The 20,951-nt window shown below is 39.6% G+C and overlaps 1 protein-coding gene across 1 annotated transcript; it reads right to left on the reverse strand.

Annotated features, from left to right (window-relative positions):
- Positions 1-589: 589 nt before the first annotated feature.
- LOC125900539 (uncharacterized) lies at positions 590-14,143 on the reverse strand. Its single transcript, XM_049595593.1, has 11 exons — positions 13,873-14,143; positions 10,157-10,589; positions 9,158-9,275; positions 8,684-8,770; positions 8,472-8,572; positions 8,263-8,364; positions 5,910-6,021; positions 5,699-5,806; positions 5,210-5,365; positions 4,978-5,099; positions 590-3,848 (listed from the first exon to the last, which is right to left on the reverse strand). The coding sequence occupies exons 1-11, from the start codon at positions 13,973-13,975 to the stop codon at positions 3,689-3,691; spliced, it is 1,602 nt and encodes a 533-aa protein (XP_049451550.1). The 5' UTR covers positions 13,976-14,143; the 3' UTR covers positions 590-3,688.
- Between the last annotated feature and the right edge of the window lie 6,808 nt (positions 14,144-20,951).

The raw sequence follows: 20,951 nt of genomic DNA on the forward strand, positions 1-20,951 counted from the left end.
CGTTGTATTTTACGGCAGCTATCAGCCTGAGTGTAGCACTACTGCCATCTCCTGGAGCCAGTTAAGTCCTACAGCGTCCAGTTACATTCTCTCCATCAGTGCTGTTGTTAGCAGGAACTATATATACTCACAGGCCACTTTATTAGGTACACCTGTTCAACTGCTCATTAACACAAATAGTTAATTAGCCAATCATGTGGCAGCAGCTCAATGCATTTATTTTTTTATTTATTATATATTTTAGGCATGTAGACATGGTGAAGACGAGCTGCTGAAGTTCAAACTGAGCATCAGAATGTAAAGATGATTTAAGTGACTTTGAACGTGGCATGGTTGTTGGTGCCTCTCAAAATAAAGCAATGTGTTCTTAAAAATTATTTGTATAACAAAAATATCAAGATCAACTTATTGTTCTGGTGTCTGTGTTGTGGAGCAACAGTTTTTCCATCAGGCCCCAGTTTGATACTAGAGTAATGGTAAAATGAGCACACAGTCAAAATCTGATTTATTTAAAATAATTTTATTCATTGATTTGTTGACAGAAAAAGTTACCAAACCTACAAGCTTCTAAACAAAACTAACCACCACAGAAAAATACAGTATATAACTTACAAAAAGCATTTTAATAGTTACATTTAGGCAGAAAATACAGCTTTGCTATTGGAAAATAGAGGAAATAAACCCAGTGAACCAACACAGTGCACCCCACACCAACGGTGTCATCTGTAGCTTCAGTGGAATACATCATACATAAAAGTCAATCATGTAAAAAATTTGAGTAAATCCACAATTATACCCTGATTTTACGATGATGAATACATTCAAAAGTACCAAGTACATCCCATAAAGTAGCTACAAAGTTCCATACAACAAGCTGTAGTTCAAGTATAGTTCAAAAGTATTCAAGTAATGGAAACAGAAGAATCTAAACAGTCAAGTTTGTATTGTACAGTTGATTGGAGGCTAATGAATATTAGGAAGTAAAATCAAAACAAATCATATGTATATTCTATATACCCCAAAGTCCCAAACAAATATTCATATACACACACAGGTGTTCATAGCTCAGTTTTATATTTTTCAATCATCGTACTTTTAATTTCTTTTAAGTGTTTTACACATTTTCAATTTCTTTTCAAGACTATTCCACAAATCAACTCCTTTGACTGTTAAACATATTTGTTTTTTATTTGTTCTAATCTCTTGTCACAGTCTGGAAGCATCTTTAGGCACATATTTTGTCTCCTCACTATTGTGCAAATAAAGCAAATGCTCTGCATATTCATATATAAACAAACAATTTTAAACCTAATAAATAGTATCAAATATTTAAATATGAGCATAAATATGTGGAGACAGAGCGTCTAATCAGTGCAATTCTACCTCTTTGATGCTACAGACAAAGCAAATGGAAGATTGTAAAAACCTGTCAGTCATTTTGTAACTGAATGACAGACAAAAAAAATGTTCCCCTTCAGAACGTTTAAATGCTTTGTTTTTTCTTTCGATTATCAGAGCTCTTCCTTTTAATAAAATATGTATGCTGGGTTCAGACTACATGTTATCAGCCGGATTACAGCCCAATATGGGTCGGGGGTGTGCAGCATTGCAGCAGGGTGCAAAGGTAAACAAAAGCGTGGAAAGTGTGGAGGGGATCATGAATACGGGAAATGTGAGGTTGGGACACAGCCTAAATGTGCTAATTGTGGAGGTGCTCATAGTGTGGCCTGTGGAGGTTGTGAAGAGAGAAAGAAGGCAGTGGAAGTGCGGAAGCTAAGAGTGAGCAATGGTCTATTTTTTGCAGAAGCAGTGAAATAGTAGAAACAATAGAGAAGGAAAAGTCAACCGAACGCACTGTGAGAAAGAGTCAGATGGAAGATGAAAATATACTGCTGGTAAATAAGGAGAATTTTGTGTATTTCATGGCTGAAGTAATTAACTGCACATTCCAAGCAAAAGGGAGATCTGAGAAGATTGAGATAATCGTAAGGAGTGCAGCAAGATATTTAAATATTCATGGAGTATCTGGGTTGGATGTTCAAGAAGCGCTTAAAAGACAGGGACAGTTGGAAAAAGAACTACGTTCACTGGATTAGTATTAATCATGTTACTTCTTTAGTGGAATGCAAGAAGTCTGCTGTCGAATGGCCAAGAATTTAAAGGATTTCTTAAGGATTTAAAAAGTAAACCAGATATAATATGTGTGGAAGAGACGTGTCTGAAACCTAATTTAGATTTTGTGATTCCAGGATATGTGTGCATAAGAAAGGATAGAGTAGAGAGTAACTGGCGAGGATGCGCTACGTTTATGAGGCAAGGTGTTTCGCACAGAGAACTAGAAAAAGGGAAAGAACTGCAGTATGTAGTGGTTGAGGTTTGGATAGGAGATGGAAGTTTGGTAATTGTGAATTTCTACAATCCTTGTCAGAGGATGGAATTGGAAACACTGGAGGCAATAAAGGGAGTAGATAAGAGGAGGGTCGTTTGGTGTGGTGACTTCAATGCCCACAGTACTCTTTGGGGAGGGGACAGAACTGACAGGAATGGTTTGATAGTGGAGGATTTGATGGACTATTTGGGACTTGTGTGTTTGAATGATGGGAGTTTCACACGGATTGATTGTAGTACAGGAAAAGAGTCCAGTTTAGACTTATCTCAATCCTTGGCAGGTATTTGTTTGTGGGAGTTAATGAGTCAGACAACAGTTGGAAGTGATCATTACCCAATTTTGTGTAAAACAGGTAATGAAAGCAGGCTGGGCTGAGAAGATCCATTAGAAAGGTGGATGTTTGGAAAGGCCCAGTGGGATAAATTCAGAGAGATAAGTGAATCAAGTTTCAGGAATATAGATAGAGAACAGGATATAGTAATATTGAATCGAAGTGTAAGAGATGCTATAATTGGGGCTGCCAAGCAGACAATTGTAATCAGAGATGAAATCATCCAACAATAAATACAACCTGAGCCATGCTGGGAACATGGGAAAAAGCAAACGAAAAGCTTTGGATGGATTGTTGAGAGGAGAGCAAGGGAGATGGGAATACTGGATTTGAGTTTTTCGCCAACTGCTCTCGGATTGGGAAAGCGAATGAATTTTTTAAGATCAACTAGATTAATGAATAGAATATAAGGCTATATATATTATTATTATTATTATAATATAATTATTATTTGATGTGAAGTGAATTTTGTTTGTTTTGTTTGTTTTGACTGTTTTGTTTCTTTTGTTTGACAGACAAAAATATGCCCAAATATATGAGAGATCATTTAGATACCTAGTCCACACTCCAGTTCTGTGGGTGGCGGTAATGCACCTGAAAGCTGTTTGCCAACCGCCAATAAAATCAAAAGAAGAAGAAGAAGAAGAAGAAGAAGAAGAAGCAGCAGCCCAGGATGGCCGTCCTATGGTGTTGACAGACTGTGAACGACTATGAGTGTCGTTACACCACCAGCGTACAACAGAGTGGCAAAAGTGCATACACACACTGTGTGTAACAGCCGTCACTTTGACCAATAGGAACACTGAGCAATCTGCTGCCATGGAAACTGTAAAGCAACGCAACCACAGTCTTTTTGATATTTCCTCTAGGGACAGCGTAACAAAGGAAGAATGCTGGCGTGCAATAGCAGAGTCACTTTGGCAACCCGGTGAGTGATTAGCATCAAGCTAGCAAAGAATGTTAATTCTTCATAGTAGAGATGGATTGCCCAAACATGAGTACCAGGATGTAGATTTGGGTCTGGGTTCATAGCCTGGGAGGACCTCCAGGACCTTCAGCACCTCCTTAACCTGCCTTCCAGAAAGACCGTTCCATTGGAGCAATGTGGGCAGGAGCTCCCGGTCCTCACTGCAGATAAAACAACAGAGTTAGTGAGATGCAGTTCCACGAATGGCCACTAGATGCTGACAGCAACAACAAAAAAATCAAGTTTAAGAAGTCCAGAGAGGGTTTAAGTGAAATCAGAAGTTCTGGACTGAAAGGTAAGAAAACTAATGCTGCAAATTATTAAAAGGTCCAGCCCAAAAACACAGCCTCACTCTGTCACAAGTCCACCCTCATGATAGTCTGAGTGGGCGGAAGTTCGCTGCATAGATCAGCCTCTCATTGGGTGGAACGAGCCACCCGCTGAAGTCCCGCCCTAACACCTCCGGTTGTGTAGCAGTTTTCAACCGTTTTCAACACGTCCTTTACTAACTTTTGCAGTGTTTGATCTTGTGGGGATGTAGCCATTTTTCTGCCATGGTTCGCGTCCTGTAGGCGATATTTTTGTAGGCGTGTTACACCAAAACCTGTTTCCCCCCGGCAATATTTTTGCAAGCGCACCGTTGTTGTGGCACCACCCAGAATGATTGTGATTGGTTGAAAGAAATACAAGCAGCCGGGGCGTTTTTTTCTCCAATCTCAAAGTGAGAGTCGGCCCAGCCAGACCTTTGTTTTCTTGAGAAAGGTCTGGTGAGCAAGACTACCCTCATAAAGACCATCTTTCACCTTGTATTTGTTTGCTTTCTGTTTACTGATTTTTTTTTTTTTTTTGACTTGATTAAAGATGCTGGACATTCAGTTTATCAACTGGGCTTTTGGGTTCAATCCATTCTGTGTTTCCTGAGCTGCAACACACTTAATAGTTTGAGGGTGCAAAAAATGCAGCATGTGTACGGCCCCAAGAGGCACAAGAGTAGCACCTAGTGCCAGACCTCAATCTCTCCAGGAGGTTAAAGACGCAGCATGTGTACGGACCCTAAGTCTTCTTCTGGGGCCCAAACTATTTCAAAGGTATATAATAATTTTGGTGTCTGAGTAACACTGTAGTTTAGTGTATCTCTGTTAAAATAGTTATAATTGAATGAAAGAGGAAGAAAAACATCAATGTCACAGCTGATTATAAACTTTTAGTGCACATAGAGAACAAGGGTAACATTACTGGAATAAATGGACACAGGTGTGTGTAACAAACATCATCATCAGAATAATTTACCTCCATGTGAGACATTCATTCTGCATACTTCCAACTGTGAGCTTCATCATGTCAGTGCTCTTACACTCCACCAGCTCTGTGACTTTCAGCAACATGAGGTTCCACTCTTGAACACCAGGAGCCTGATACAACACAGCACACACACAGAGCAGTAAAATTAAGACTTTATCCAGCTGCTAATGGGTTAATGTCATTATAGAGCACATAAGAACAAGCAGGCTGTTGATCTCACCAGGTCTGAGATGGTTATATGTAGCCACCTCATATCCTCAGCAACTTTTTGTTCAAAATCAGGACTCCAGCACCTCCTCAGTTTGCTCTGGCTGCTTTGGATTAAATGTTTCAGGTAACTGCGAGTGATGAGCTTGTAGACGTCGTCCATCACTCTCTGAGAGACACAAAGTTGGAGACAGACAGACTGTTTAGTTTTTGTTAAGAAAGACAACAGTATTTAGACACAAATATGTCGGAAAAATGGCTGCAATGAATGCATTTTTAAAAAAAAAAAAAAAAATCAGAGATCATATACAATGTGCTGTATTTTACAAACGTTCCTCTGCTATCAGACAGGCAGGTCTTTCTTATGCATGCAGTGTAGTTGCCTTTTGGGCTCCTTTCATATATCAACAATGCACCCTTGCACAACCATTCACACCTACCAGCTAGGGGAGACTATACAAGACTCAAAAAAAAAAACATAGAATAAAGATTTTTAATGTACCTTTTGTATGTCCTGAAAGCAGGAAAACTCGGAGAAATGATTCTCCACTTCTTCAATCAAAAGGAAGAATTCCTTGTTCTTCGATTTGAAGTATTTCTTCAGGTGGCTCTGTGACAAAACATCAAAGTTAGTTTCATGTTTCTCAACAGGAATATATGGCTCCTTAGAAATGTAAGAAAACAGCGTATTTGTGATTATGTTGAACAGTTACCTCTGTGATGTCAGCTTCGATTTCCATCACAAGTTTCACTGTGGAATCCTCCAGGTTTTCAAGCACTGCCACAGCTTCCTCAAGAAAGGTGCCTTTATTTTGGACGTGCAGCCTGAGAGGAAATATAAATATAATGTAGAAATACTCAACGTCATCATCATCATCATCATAATCATATTTGTTTTTTCTTACAAAACATCAAATCTTTTAAACTACACTGAACAAAAATATAAACGCAGCACTTTTGTTTCTGCTCCCATTTTTCATGAGCTGATCTCAAAGATCTAAAACATTTTCTCTACACACAAAAAACCATTTCCCTCAAATATTGTTCACAAATCTGTCTAAATCTGTGTTAGTGAGCACTTCTCCTTTGCTGAGATAATCCGTCCCACCTCACAGGTGTGGCATATCAAGATGCTGATTAGACAGCATGAATATTGCACAGGTGTGCCTTAGGCTGGCCACAATAAAAGGCCACTCTGAAATGTGCAGTTTTATCACACAGCACAATGCCACAGATGTCGCAAGTTTTGAGGGAGCGTGCAATTGGCTTCCTGACTGCAGGAATGTCCACCAGAGCTGTTGCCTGTGAATTGAATGTTCATTTCTCTACCATAAGCCGTCTCCAAAGGCGTTTCAGACAATTTGGCAGTACATCCAACCGGCCCCACAACCGCAGACCACGTGTAACCACACCAGCCCAGGACCTCCACATCCAGCATGTTCACCTCCAAGACCAGCCACCCAGACAGCTGCTGCAACAATCGGTTTGCATAACCAAAGAATTTCTGCACAAACTGTCAAAAACCGTCTCAGGGAAGCTCATCTGCATGCTCGTCGTCCTCATCGGGGTCTCGACCTGACTGCAGTTCGTCATCGTAACCGACTTGAGTAGGCAACTGCTCACATTCGATGGCGTCTGGCACGTTGGAGAGGTGTTCTCTTCATGGATGAATCCTGGTTTTCACTGTTCAGGGCAGATGGCAGACAGCGTGTGTGGCGTCATGTGGGTGAGCGGTTTGCTGATGTCAACGCTGTGGATCGAGTGGCCCATGGTGGCGATGGGGTTATGGTATGGGCAGGCGTATGTTATTAGGGGTGTAACGATACATCGATCCACATCGATACATTGATTCATTGATTAACGATCCGATTATATCGATGCAAAATGAAAACATCAAGCGCGCCTCCGCTCAAACAACAAACAGAGCTCAGAAATAAAATGGTCAAATCATATTCTAGTTGTTTTTGTGAGCTGATGTAAATGACTGTGCTAGATGGGCATATGATATCGCATCATATCGATCGCAGGCTCCTGAATCGAATCAAATCAAAATCGTATCATGACAGACTTTGTGATATCGGCAAACATCGTCTCGTCATCCAAACAAATCGCTATAATATCGTTTTGTGATGAAGCTGGTGATTTACACCCCTATAAGTTATAGACAACGAACACAGGCACATTTTATTGATGGCGTTTTGAATGCACAGAGATACCGTGACGAGATCCTGAGGCCCATTGTTGTGCCATTCATCCACGACCATCACCTCATGTTGCAGCATGATAATGCACGGCCCCATGTTGCAAGGATCTGTACACAATTCCTGGAAGCTGAAAACAGCCCAGTTCTTGCATGGCCAGCATACTCACCGGACATGTCACCCATTGAGCATGTTTGGGATGCTCTGGATCGGCGTATACGTCAGCGTGTTCCAGTTCCTGCCAATATCCAGCAACTTCGCGCAGCCATTGAAGAGGAGTGGACCAACATTCCACAGGCCACAATCAACAACCTGATCAACTCTATGCGAAGGAGATGTGTTGCACTGCGTGAGTCAAATGGTGGTCACACCAGATACTGACTGGTTTTTTGACCCCCCCAGACCCCCCCCCCCCAATAAAGCAAAACTGCACATTTCAGAGTGGCCTTTTATTGTGGCCAGCCTAAGGCACACCTGTGCAATAATAATGCTATCAGCATCTTGATATGCCACACCTGTGAGGTGGGATGGATTATCTCGGCAAAGGAGAAGTGCTCACTAACACAGATTTAGACAGATTTGTGAACAATATTTGTGAGAAATGGTCTTTTGTGTGTATAGAAAAAGTTTTAGATCTCTGAGTTCAGCTCATGAAAAATGGGAGCAAAAACAAAAGTGCTGCATTTATATTTTTGTTCAGTGTACATACATCCTGTGTAATCATGTACTTTAACTGTATTTCTATCATACATTGGCTGTTTCAACAGTGTGTTTGATTTTACACCTTCTCTTTAAGGAACAGTAAGAAGTTCAAGTTGAACTAAATTCATATCTAGCAAAGAGACAGAAGCGCTCAGTTACTCACTTGAGATTTTTACAGTTGTTCAAAGTCTGGAAGAAGCATTTCATCTCTGGGTTGTCCATTTTTGCCATTTTCCCAAGTCTCTCAGTCTGCGTAGCAGAGTAGCTACAAACCAAAGAAAACGTGCCGTGTTCAACATGCAGAGTCCCGACTTTAGATGGTGATGTTAATGTTTATAAAGTCTGGATGTAAATCTGTTTAGATAATCTCACCTCTTCAGAAACATAAGCAGCGCATGGAAACAAACCTCCTGCACACGGTCAGACAGTTTGGGGCTGATATTTTGTGCTTCTCTGGGCATGGCCTCGATGCACTTAGAGAGAAAAAAAAGAAATGATATTATTATGCAGCAAATAAACAGACCAATAAATAAAGAAAAGTAAAGCAAATAAATATGCAGTGTTTCTATCTGTGCACTACCTACCACAATAGTGTCCAGATGAAGTTCATCATCGGCTTCATTTCCTCTCTGAATCTGCAGGATGATCTCCAGCTGACCTCTGACCTCTGTCTGTGGACCCAAAAAGAGACAAAAGTACATTAGAAAAATACAGGTTGGTCACTATAACATAACATCTTAGTGTTTACTTGGTCAGATGCTGAAATTTGTGGCTTTTGTTTGGTCACAGTCATTGTCATTCATCTGTTTATTGGTTTTATAATGTCCTTCATGTTGAGGTCCAGTAGACACACACCTGTTACCAAGGAACAGTGTCACCACAGAGATATGTTGTGCTCCTGGGAATAAATCTGTTCCCATGACTCCATTACACAAAGGCACATAGTAAATATGTCAAGAAAGGGGTAGAGGACTGAATTAATGTGTAGTATCTGTTCACATGATGAAGGATTTGAATTGTAAGACCAAGTACAAGCAGAAGAGAGTCAGTATTCTTACCTGCACATTCTCAAGCAGTTTGTCCTTTGCCTTTTCGACCCACTCTGTGAGCAGCAAGAGGTCAACTTCTTTTATGGGATCCATTTTCTGAAGGTCGGGGTGACCAAGCAGATCCTGACTAGAAAAGAACCACAAATACCAACGTCAGAAGTGAGCAGCTGCAAGTTTCACCTCTGAATATTATACTGTTCAGAAAGCACGAGTTATTCAGAATACAGTGGGTAGATTGTAAAAATTAGAGTTTGTTTTCATGCATGTTTGGATGAGAAAATTGATTTCACTTTTATACTTGTCTTTTTACAAGCCACAGCCAGCAGGGGATTAACTTAGTTTAGCACAGAGACTGGAAATGGGGGGAAACAGCGAGCCTGACTCTGTCCACTAAAAGCAAAATACGCCCACCTTTGTTACAGTTTGGGTTAGACGGAGCTAGGCTAGCTGTTTTCCCCTGTTTCCAGTCTTTCAGCTAAACTACGCTGGTTGTTTTCTGGCCTAAATATCAGCCCAAAGCTCAAATAATGGGGTCGCGACCAGCAGACAATCATGCTGTCTTCAAAATGTGTTGGATTTACTCATTTAAGTGTTGAAGCTCTGTCAGTCACTTTGGGTATCTGTTTGTGTTTGATGTCCCAGACAAACTGTATTTTGTAGTAATGTCCAATGGCCACAAGATGGCAGTAGCTACATTTAAAGTACCTTATGGGACTCGTGCAAGTCTATGTTTCACAATAAAAGCCTTGTTATAAAATTAGTGGATTCTGTGCTTTAATTTTGAAACAGATACAGGAAGTATTAAGTTCGAATTAACAGCTTAATGCAGAAACAAAGATCAGAAACGAAGGAGGCTTCACAATAAAATATGACCAAATGTACTTATCATGTGGTGTGAATCAGACATAAAAGCTTCTCTCTAACACAAGCCTGCTCCAGTTAAAGTCCTGATACCCTCTGAAGTTGAAGTAAATAAAGATACAGGGGGTAAAATGTAGAGATAGATACCTCAGATATGTTCGGGAGGCCCACTTTATCAGCGCCAAGGAACTCTGGGGGGAGCTGATGTTCTGGAGCAGAGCATCAAGGTGACGAAATGTCTGACGATGGTAGCATCCAATCAGATGTCCTGACAACCCCATTGATTCCAACCGGGGTCCCAGCTTCACGAGCTCTTTGTGCACAGTTTCCTTCACATCTGTCAGGTGCTGGTGAAGGTTCTTGTCCACATCGGCCGGCGGCTCTGGGAAGTGCTTGTTCACAGATTGTTGGATGAGGCGAACAATGTGATACTGCAGTGAATTGGACTCAGGGCACATTGAGCAACAAGATCCATTCTCAGTGTTGCTGCTGGCATCAGGGTCCACACCCAGAAGTTCAGCTAGTTCCTGAAGTGAGAATTGTTCCTCACTTTCCAGGCGTTGTTCCTCCTGTTCACATCCTATGAAAGAGTCAAATGTCAGATTGTTACAGTAGGTTAAAACCCTGTGGGCCCTAGGCCTTTTGGGTTATTTTTACTGCCTTTACTTTTGAGCTCATATCACAGTCATTATAAAGGCTACATACACATGCTATATCTTGGTTTTTTCAGGACAATCTGGGCAATTCAGATTTACCATCATTCCATGACCTTCTATGTGCCTGTATTTTATATTAATTTTTATATCAATGAAAAAAACTAATCTGAGTGACTAAATTCTTACATTTTTACATGTATCTCACCATAGCAAGTTGGAAGTTGACATATTCTGCCATATATGAAGAGGGGAAACTCTCTGGAATCTGGCAATATAAGAACCATGATGCTGGGACATTCTGTCACTTCACAGTTTTCCAAAACATGTGCTTTGTGCCAGGCGGACATGATTGCCAGTATTTTTTCATTATTGCAAGAAATTCCATTGACTCATTCACAAGTCAAAAATGTGTTTTATCTGAAAGAAACATGCAATATTTACATCTAAGATCATAGAAAAATAGTCAACCAAGTGCAGCTAGCTTTTTAGCTAGTTTCCATCTGCAGACCCTGAGGCAGGCAAACGAAGAAATAACAAAAGAGACATATAAACAGACAGACTGAAACGGTACAAGAAAATAGAGTGCATTAAATCCATGGGACGACGCACACACAGCGTCCAAAATGCAAGTGCTCACAGTTGACAGAGAAGCAAACACTTTCAATATACATCCAGTACCATTCTGAAATCCCCAGGTTGTGATCTAATAAAATCAAAAGAAAAAATACTGATATTACATTCCTAAAAGAAATGCTATACATATCAAAATTCTGATTGCCAAGTTGTCTCGGGCAGTCAGCATTTCCCTAATGTGGGACACTGAAAGGTCTGTTTAAAAGTCACCTTAATTCACATAATAAATGCTAATTTTCAAATGTGTCTGTTTACTAAAATAACCTTTAATGTTATTGCTGTTAATGGCAAATCAATCAACAGCAAATAAAATAGATAGGGTTGTAATAGTGCTCCATGTTTTATTCCATAGTAGTCTACACGCCTTTAACCCTGAGTTGTAGCATGGATTTTGGGACATTCCAGGCCCTGCAGCCTCAGCTGTGGGACTCCACCAGCCCCAGCAATCTCTCTGAACTCTGCTATGGCTCCCCTCATTCTGTCTTCCCTCCAGTGGTTGAGCTTTCTTTCCCTTCTTTCTTTCTTTCTTTCCCTCGTTTCATCTCCCTGCCTTACTCACCTTTGCCATTGTGACCTGAAATACATTCCATTTAATTAATCAGTAATGTGATATCCTGTGCTAACTTCTGAATTTAAACATTTATCATGAACATTATTAAAAAAGTCTAAAGTTAGAAACAAAAAACTCCTAAACCATTTTAGCATTTGATACAATAGCAACTCCCAGTTATTAAAAAACGTTTGCTCTTTATTTAAAATATCCTAAATAATGCATTATAACAATAAAATCATGTAGACAGCCATTGCTATTGCTCAGTATATTCAACTACACACAGTTTTGCCTAACAGAAGCACATTTGGAGCTGTCCCGCATTAGGCAAACCATCCTGTCCCACTTTAGGGAGACATGTTTTCTAAAGTTGGACAGTAGGAATTTTGATTGAAATTCTAAATATTAATAATATTTACACCACATTAGGACATTTTGTGATGCATAAACATGTTACAAACACATTCTGATAAACAATTAGCAATATTGTTGTTTTTTTAAGAAATGTATGCCCTTAATATCAACTTTGTCTGAACACTATGTCACTAACCTCTTGGTGGTCTTCACGCAGCGTGCTTCCTGTTTGAGGGCTGCCCCGCCCCAGCAAATGATTGGACATTTCAGATGTCATGTAATTTTGATCATGTGATATCACAGCTTGTGTGAGCCCACAGTTACATTAACTTTCTTTTGCTAGGGGAAGACCTATCCCTGCTTAAGCTTAAGTGTCCCACATTTGGCGAATTCACCCTGCATCTTTTCTTGTTGTTCCGAGGTCTCGATTAATTCACAAAGGTGACGGAGCCTTTGCAGTCAGAGCTCCTCGACTTTGAGAAGATCAGAGCTGCAAACTCAGGCTCATCTTCTGAATCACTTCTGAAAGCCTACTTGTTTAAAACTGCCTTTCAATGATTTGAACTTATTTATTATTGTGTGTTTTTATTGCTTTGTCTTTTATTTGGTTTTGTAAAGCACTTAACTGTGTTTTGAAAGGTGCTATATAAATAGTTTATTATTATTATCATTATTATTATAATATGTTTTTTTCCTCCATATTTCATTTATCTTTGGGATAAATTTGCTATTTGTCCTCATTTAATGATTTCTGGTGTATTAGTTGAGTTTCTGGCAGCCAACTATAGTTTTCCATTCAGCTATGTGAAAGGGGGAATAACAGGTTTGCATTCTGAGGAAGAAGGAGTGAAATCAAATAGGATGGGCCAATAACAGGTTTACACGCAGAGTCCCACACCCACCTGCACAACACCTGCATGAGTTACACACCCTTTTGTGCACAAGAAGAGTGTGTGTACTATGCACGGCACTTCTCAAGGGTAATTGAGGCCACATATTTTTTCAGGAGCACGGGACTCTCTCCATATCTGTAAATTTAAAAACTCTGTGAGACCTGTTTTGTGAATCAAAAGAGGAGTCCAGGTAAAATACTGCTGTAGATTGTATCCAAGTACATTTACTCATTTACTGTACTGAAAGAAACTGACCTCATATTCTGACATATTTGCACTTTACTTGAATATTTCAAGTTTATGCTACTCTATACTTATATTCCACAACAGTTTGGAGGCAGATATTATACTTTTTACTTCACTACATTTATGTGGGAGCTTTAGTTACTTTGCAGATTCAGATTATTTATACAAAATGTAAATCAACTTGTAACTTCTGATATATTATGATACATGTAGCTACTCAGCAGTTTATAAAGTAATTAAAATGATCTCTATCTTAACCAGCTGCAACATTAAAGTAAAAAACACACCATTGTTTTTGCACTTTGTAACTTCTGGGGTTCTATATTTACATTTCACAAACACACACCCAGGAAAATAGTATTGAAAATGATGTTTGAACAACTGAGCCTCATCTCAAGCTGCACTGAAATATAAAGCCACAGTAACAAGACAGATGGTATCAGATAACAACGACACTGTAAATGAAAAGAAGCCACTCATTCATGTAAACTAAGCAAACAAAGCAAACCCACAGTCATAAAAGAGTCTTACCATCTACGGTGCAGTTGTTGTTGTTGCTATTCTCACGCTCCGTTAAAGCTCTCCTGCTGTTGCTCCTCTGAGATTTGCTCTTAAATGATCTGAATCTCTTCATTTTGAACTCTTTTTAAAGATTCAGTGGCTGAATCAGTGACTTTGAAGTGATGCACGTTGCTGCTCAGGGCTTTGTAAACTGAATCAGCAGCTCTAAGATCCCATCTCTTATACTGTAGAGGCAAATAAAGGGGTTTCCCTACGACCTCATCCACACTTTCGTTTTCCTTCAGAGCTGGTTACAGCCGCCAGGGCACACTGCCTGCGAAGCGCAGCGCACCGAAATTCTCGCGCGCGCCGGAGCACCTCCGTATCTCCGTACGCAGCAGACGCGCCGGCCGACAAGCGATTCTGCTCCCAGCTACGGCGTACATTTTAGGACGTCCTCAGGTGTCAGGCTTCAGCGTCAGACCTTAGATGAAAAGGCATAAGGTCTCAGGAAAACTTCTGTCAGACGTCACACTAAACAGCCTCAGACAAAAAAGCCATCAGAAAAAAAGTTGTCAGAAAAAAAGTCGTCAGATCAAACTGCCTCAGAAAAATCAGTCTCATATAACAACGGACTGTATGTATATATACATACACACACACACACACACACATATATATATATATATATATATATATATATATATATATAGTGCATGCAAAATAAATAAATAAATAAATAAATAAATAAAAATTAAAAAATAATCTTAGTACCAACTGAGCATGGTTTAAACACCACAGTCTACCTGAGTATTGTTGCTGAGCGTGTCCATCCCTTTATGACCACAGTGTACCCATCTTCTGATGGCTACTTCCAGCAGGATAACGCACCATGTCACAAAGCTCACATCATCTCAAACATGACAATGAGTTCACTGTACTCCAATGGCCTCCACAGTCACCAGATCTCAGTCCAATAGAGCACCTTTGGGATGTGCTGGAACGGGAGATTCTCATCATGGATGTGCAGCCGACAAATCTGCAGCAACTGTGTGACGTCATCATGTCAATGTGGACCAACATCTCTGAGGAATGTTTCCAGCACCTTGTTGAATCTGGGACACCAAGAATTAAAAAGGAGGGCCAACCAGGTACTAGCAAGGTGTACCTAATAAAGTGGCCGGTGAATGTATCTATCGTGATTGATTAATGGCTCTAAAGGTTATCAGTAAAAACATGAAATTTTGATTTTGGGCTGAATGCTCCCTTTTTTTTTTAACATGATCTTGGTTTGTGACCTCTCAAAATAAAGTGTCCTTAAAAATTATTTGTACTAGTCCATACCCATTGAGTGCACAGTTGCCCACGTACAGTTTCACATCAATTTCAATTCAATTTTATTTATAAAGCTCAATATCACAAATCACAATTTGCCTCACAGGTCTTTACAGCATACGACATCCCTCTGTCCTTATGACCCTCACAGCGGATAAGGAAAAACTCCCCAAAAAAAACCTTTAACGGGGAAAAAAACCCCTGTAGAAACCTCAGGAAGAGCAACTGAGGAGGGATCCCTCTTCCAGGACGGACAGATGTGCAATAGATGTCGTACAGATCAGCATAATAAATTAACAGTAATCCGTATGACACAATGAGACAGACAGAGAGAGAGAGAGAGAGAGAGAGAGAGAGAGAGAGATGCAGGTAATGACAGTAGCTTACAACAACATTAATGAAAGTAATAATATTATAATTAATAATAATATATTAATATCTGATAGTATACATGTGTGACAATAATCATATGTGTATAATAACAGTAGAAGTATGACTAATGACTAATGATGGCAGCAGCAGCAGCAGGAGGCATCTGGCAGGACCACGGCAGCACAAAAAAAAACACGTCACGCTGTCCAGGCACCGCTGCGATATGAGTTAACCTGAGAGACAGTGGAGCACAAAGGCTCCGGAGAAGAAGCCGAGTTAGTGACATCCAGAAGCAAGATGCAGTAATAGGATACAAGAGAGAGAGAGAGAGAGCGGCAGACTAGGCCTAAGTCAGCCTAACTAGGGGCTGGTACAGGGCAAGCCTGAGCCAGCCCTAACTATAAGCTTTATCAAAGAGGAAAGTCTTAAGTCTAGTCTTAAATGTGGAGACGGTGTCTGCCTCCCGGACCGTAACAGGAAGATGATTCCACAGGAGAGGAGCCTGATAGCTGAAGGCTCTGGCTCCTGATCTACTTTTGGAGACTTTAGGGACCACGAGTAACCCTGCGTTCTCAGAGCGCAGTGTTCTGGTGGGATGATAAGGCACTATGAGCTCTCTAAGATATGACGGAGCTTGACCATTTAGAGCTTTATAAGTTAACAGTAGGAGTTTAAATTCAATTCTGGATTTTACAGGGAGCCAGTGCAGAGAAGCTAAAACAGGAGAAATATGATCTCGTTTCTTAGTTCCTGTTAGTACACGTGCTGCTGCATTCTGAATTAGCTGGAGAGTTTTTAAGGACTTACTAGAGCTACCTGATAATAGAGAGTTACAGTAATCCATCCTTGAGGTAACAAAAGCGTGGACCAATTTTTCTGCATCTTTTCGGGTCAGGATAGGCCTAATTTTCGCAATATTATGCAGATGAAAAAATGCAGTCTGTGAGCTTTGTTTTAAATGAGAATTAAAAGACAAATCTTGATCAAATGTTACTCCGAGGTTTCTTATGGTAGTACTAGAGGCCAGAGCAATGCCATCTAGAGAAACTATGTCATCAGATAAAGAGTCTCTGAGTTGTTTGGGGCCAAGAACAGTAACTTCAGTTTTGTCTGACAACAACATCAAAGTGGGATAAGGAAAGGAAGGGGAACAATGGATCCAGTACTATGTCTAGAAACAGAGGTGAGGAAGGCACAAGTCAGTAAGAAGGTGGTGGTAGCAGTATTTTTTGATGTTGAAAAAGCATATGATTTATTGTGGGAAGAAGGTTTATTGATTCAAATGAAAAGTTTAGGTATAACAGGTAAAATGTTCAGATGGGTGAAGGAATTTTTGTATGAACGTTCTATAGAGGTGAGGGTGGGGAAAACATTTTCAGCAAAGTATGGTGTGGATAATGGAACACCGCAAGGAAGTGTCATAAGTCCCTTGTTATTTTCAGTAATGATTGATGATGTTTATGAAGATATTGGCCAAAGTATAGGGAGATCTCTGTTTGCTGATGATGGAGCATTATGGAAAAGAGGAAGAAATGTGAAATATGTAGTCAAACAGTTGCAGGAATCAATTAAAAGAGTGGAGCAGTGGTCATTGAATGGGGATTTAAATGTTCTGTTGAGAAAACAAATACTCTTTTCTTTGCAAGGAAGGAAACTGAACCAGAAGTCAAACTATATTTGTATGGCAAGGAGCTCCTTATCCCATTGCCATGAATACTCCTTTTTCAATGCTTTACAGACAGGGGCACCTAGAACCATCGCTTCACACTTCTGTACATTTAACTTGTAGCCTGAGGCTGAACTGTAAGCATTAATAGTTTGCATTAATGCCAGTAATGATTTTTCTAAGTTTGTTATATATAAAACCACATCGTCAGCATATAAAGCCAATTTGTGACACTCCTCTGCTATGTTCACACCTTCAGTTTCTTTATTCATTCTGATAAATGCTGCCAGAGGTTCGATACAGATTGCTAAAATTAGAGGAGACAGTGGGTCCCCTTGTTTTGTTCCTCGTTTTAATTCAAATCTATCTGACAAGGTGCCGTTTACCCAGACCTGTGCTTTTGATATTTTATACATTGTTTGTAGCCATTTGATAAAGGTGTCATGAAAGCCAAATTTGGCACACATTTCTAAAATAAAAGGCCATGACACCCTATCAAAGGCTTTTTCGGCATCCAAATAAGTGTTTGAATGTTCGTTTTCTGTGAATAATCTATTATGTTCAGAGTTCGTCGTACATTATCAAATAAATATCTATCTGGAATAAAACCTGTTTGATCTGGGTCTATAATGTTCGAAACAATCTTTGCCAGTCTATCTGCCAGAGTACTGCTTAGCAATTCTTGGTCTACGTTCAATAAGGTTATTGGTCTATAAGATCCACAGTCAGAGGGATCTTTTCCCTCTTTGTGTATTACTGCAATTATAGAGCTGCACCAAGTGTTTGCCCATTGGCCGTGATCCAACACCCAGTTAAATGTTCTCTCTAAGATTGGCAGTAGTTCTTTCTCAAATTCTCTGTAAAATTCACCTGTAAATCCATCGCTCCCTGGACATTTACCCTTTTTAAATTTCTTTATTGCTACCTTAATCTCATCTAATGTAACTGGTATAGTTAGGTTTGCATTTTGTTCATCTGTTATTTGTGGTAGTCTTATTCCAGATATTCTCTAATTTTATTTTGAGCAAGTAGATTGTCCTCAGGATTGTACAATTTTTTTGTAATATTTTACAAATTCTTGTGCTATCTCTTGTTTGCCTTTTACATTTATATTCCTGGTTTGATCTTTAATAGTTACAGTGTTTGATTTTATCTGTTGTTTTTTTTTTCCAGTTTCTATGCCAAATTGTTCATTGCTCTTGCTCCACTATCAAAGTATTGTTGTTTAGTAAATATCAAAGATTTCTCTACCTTTTAGTTAATAATTGATCAAGTTTTTTTCTTAGTTCATTCAAAAGATTCAAAATAGCACAATTTCCTTTCGCCTTATGTTCCAATTCCAATATCCTTATTGATTGTTCTATTTCTTTAAATTTTTCCCCTCTCTTTCTTGTATGAAGCAAAAGATATGATATCCCCCCTCAGCACTGCCTTTGCTCCCTCCCACAATGTAACCAGTTCAGTGTCCTCTGTATCGTTAATTTCTAGATAATTTTTAAAAGTTGATCTTATTTTAGTCTTAAAATCTTCCATTTGTAACAAAGAGTTATTCAGTCTCCAGAGAGTATGACCCAGTTCCAGGTCGAGATTTAATTTCATGGTTATCATAGCATGATAAGACAATGTGATGGTATTTATGTTAGATTCTACAACCCTCTATACATGATTTTTAAACATAAAAAATAGTCCAGTCTTGAGTATTTACTAGAGGATTTTGAGAAAAAAAGTATAATCTCTTTCTTTTGGGTGGAAAGTTCTCCACACATCTATCAGCCCTATTTCTTTATCTGCTCCTCTCATTATTTTAGCAGTTTGTGTGTCCATACTTGGGTCCAAAATTAGATTTAGATCACCTGCAGTGATTGTTATCCCTTGGCTTTCTGATACTATTGTCTCAACAACTTTTTTAATTAGGTCTGGACCTTCTTCAGGTGGATTGTAGACGCTCATAAATGAGACCAATACCACATCGATCTTTCCAACTATCATTCTGTATCTACCTTCTTTGTCTGTTAACATCCTTTCCAGCGTAAAAGGTATTTGAGGCATAATTAAAATAACAACTCCTCTTTTTGAAGATTTATATGATGAATAATAAACTTGGGCCTTTGTCAGTTTTTTAAGTTTTTCATGTTCTGCAGGAAAATAATATCTCCCGCTTCTTTTTTAAGTTGTTGAAGTAATTTCTTGCGTTTTATCGGAATATATATTTTATTTATTTGCCCCAAGTGAGAAAGCAATAACAGCTTCCCAAAAACAAGTTGCATTGTACGTCGCTGTGAGCCCCCCTCTCAATCTATTTATACCATCTTAAGGCGGCCAGTTAGTCAAATATCTTCCTTTAAGTGTTATTTTCCCTCTCCCTTATTTAGAGTGCCTTTTCTCTTTTGCTTATTTCTTTTATAAGTTACTTGTAATATCATTAAATAAATAAATAAATAAATAAATAAATAAATTTTATTTATAATGCCCTTTTCATCAAAAGATCACAAAGTGCTACAGGTTAAAAACAAAGAACAATAACAAATAATAATAATAATAAAAAAGGGAATGGAAGGGAATAAAAACAAGATGAGCAGTTATTTAAAAGGTTTAAAAAACAAAAACATCTAAGGGGGACCAAAAGCTTTGCTAAAAAGAAATGTCTTAAGACCTTTTTTAAAACAGTCAGTGGATTGTGGTGCCCTCAAGGTGTCAGGGAGGGCATTCCACAGACATAGGGCAGCAGCACAGAAGGCCCTAACTACCATGGTCCTGAGTCTGGTTCTGGGTATGTGGAGGAGGTTTGAGTGAGTGGAGCGGAGGGAGCGTGTTGTGTTTTGTGGGTTGAGAAGTTCTTTGAGGTGGGGGGGAGGGCATGTCCATGGATACATTGGTGTGTGAGGAGGGAAACCCAATCCTGGTGGAGACAGGAAGCCAGTGGAGTGAGTAGAGGATGGGGGTGATGTGCTCATGTTTCCGCACTCTCATCAGGATCCTAGCTGCAGAGTTTTGGATGTACTGAAGCCTCTGCAGGCTCTTGCTAGGAATCCTGATGAGAAGTCTGTTACAGTAATCCAGTCTGGAGGAGACAAAGGCATGAACCAGCTTGTCGGCGTCTGAGAGGGAGAGAATGGGGCGGAGTTTGGCAATGTTATGGAGGTGGTAGAAGGAGGTCTTGCAAAGGTGGTTGATATGGGATTCAACTGGGGGTTGATATGGGGGTCCATTTTTACACCAAGATTTGTGACTGTTCATGGTTGGGACAGCCTTTGGTACAGGAGCCAAATATGTTATTAGGAGGTTTGTTTTAATTGTGTAATTCACTGTGTCGGCATTGGGGGGCACTGTACTGTCACCTGGTGAGTTCAGGTATTTAGGATGGGACCTCACTATGGTCATCAGGTGTTTGGCCCGGAAGGGCAAATGGTTTTTGACTGCAATAGCGCGGACCGCTACAGTTTTGTTTGTTTGTTTTGTACTGAATGTTAATATGTATTTAACGGATGGACTTTGCCATGAATGCTTGGAATAAATGTTACGGTGACGCAACGCAAGAATCTTCATGGACTCTGATTCAGCATTTGGAAAACAAAGGCAGTGTAGCGTGTCCAGCAACAGGCGCGTCAACCCTGGTCAAATACCTCAGTAGCTGGTAATAGACTTAGCACCTTTAACATTTGGAATTAGTCAGAGCATATTAAAAGTAAAACAATAAATAACAAAAATAAATAAATAAATAAATAAAGGGAGAAGG

Source organism: Epinephelus fuscoguttatus, linkage group LG14 (assembly GCF_011397635.1).
Source record: "Epinephelus fuscoguttatus linkage group LG14, E.fuscoguttatus.final_Chr_v1".
Lineage (NCBI taxonomy): Eukaryota > Metazoa > Chordata > Actinopteri > Perciformes > Serranidae > Epinephelus > Epinephelus fuscoguttatus.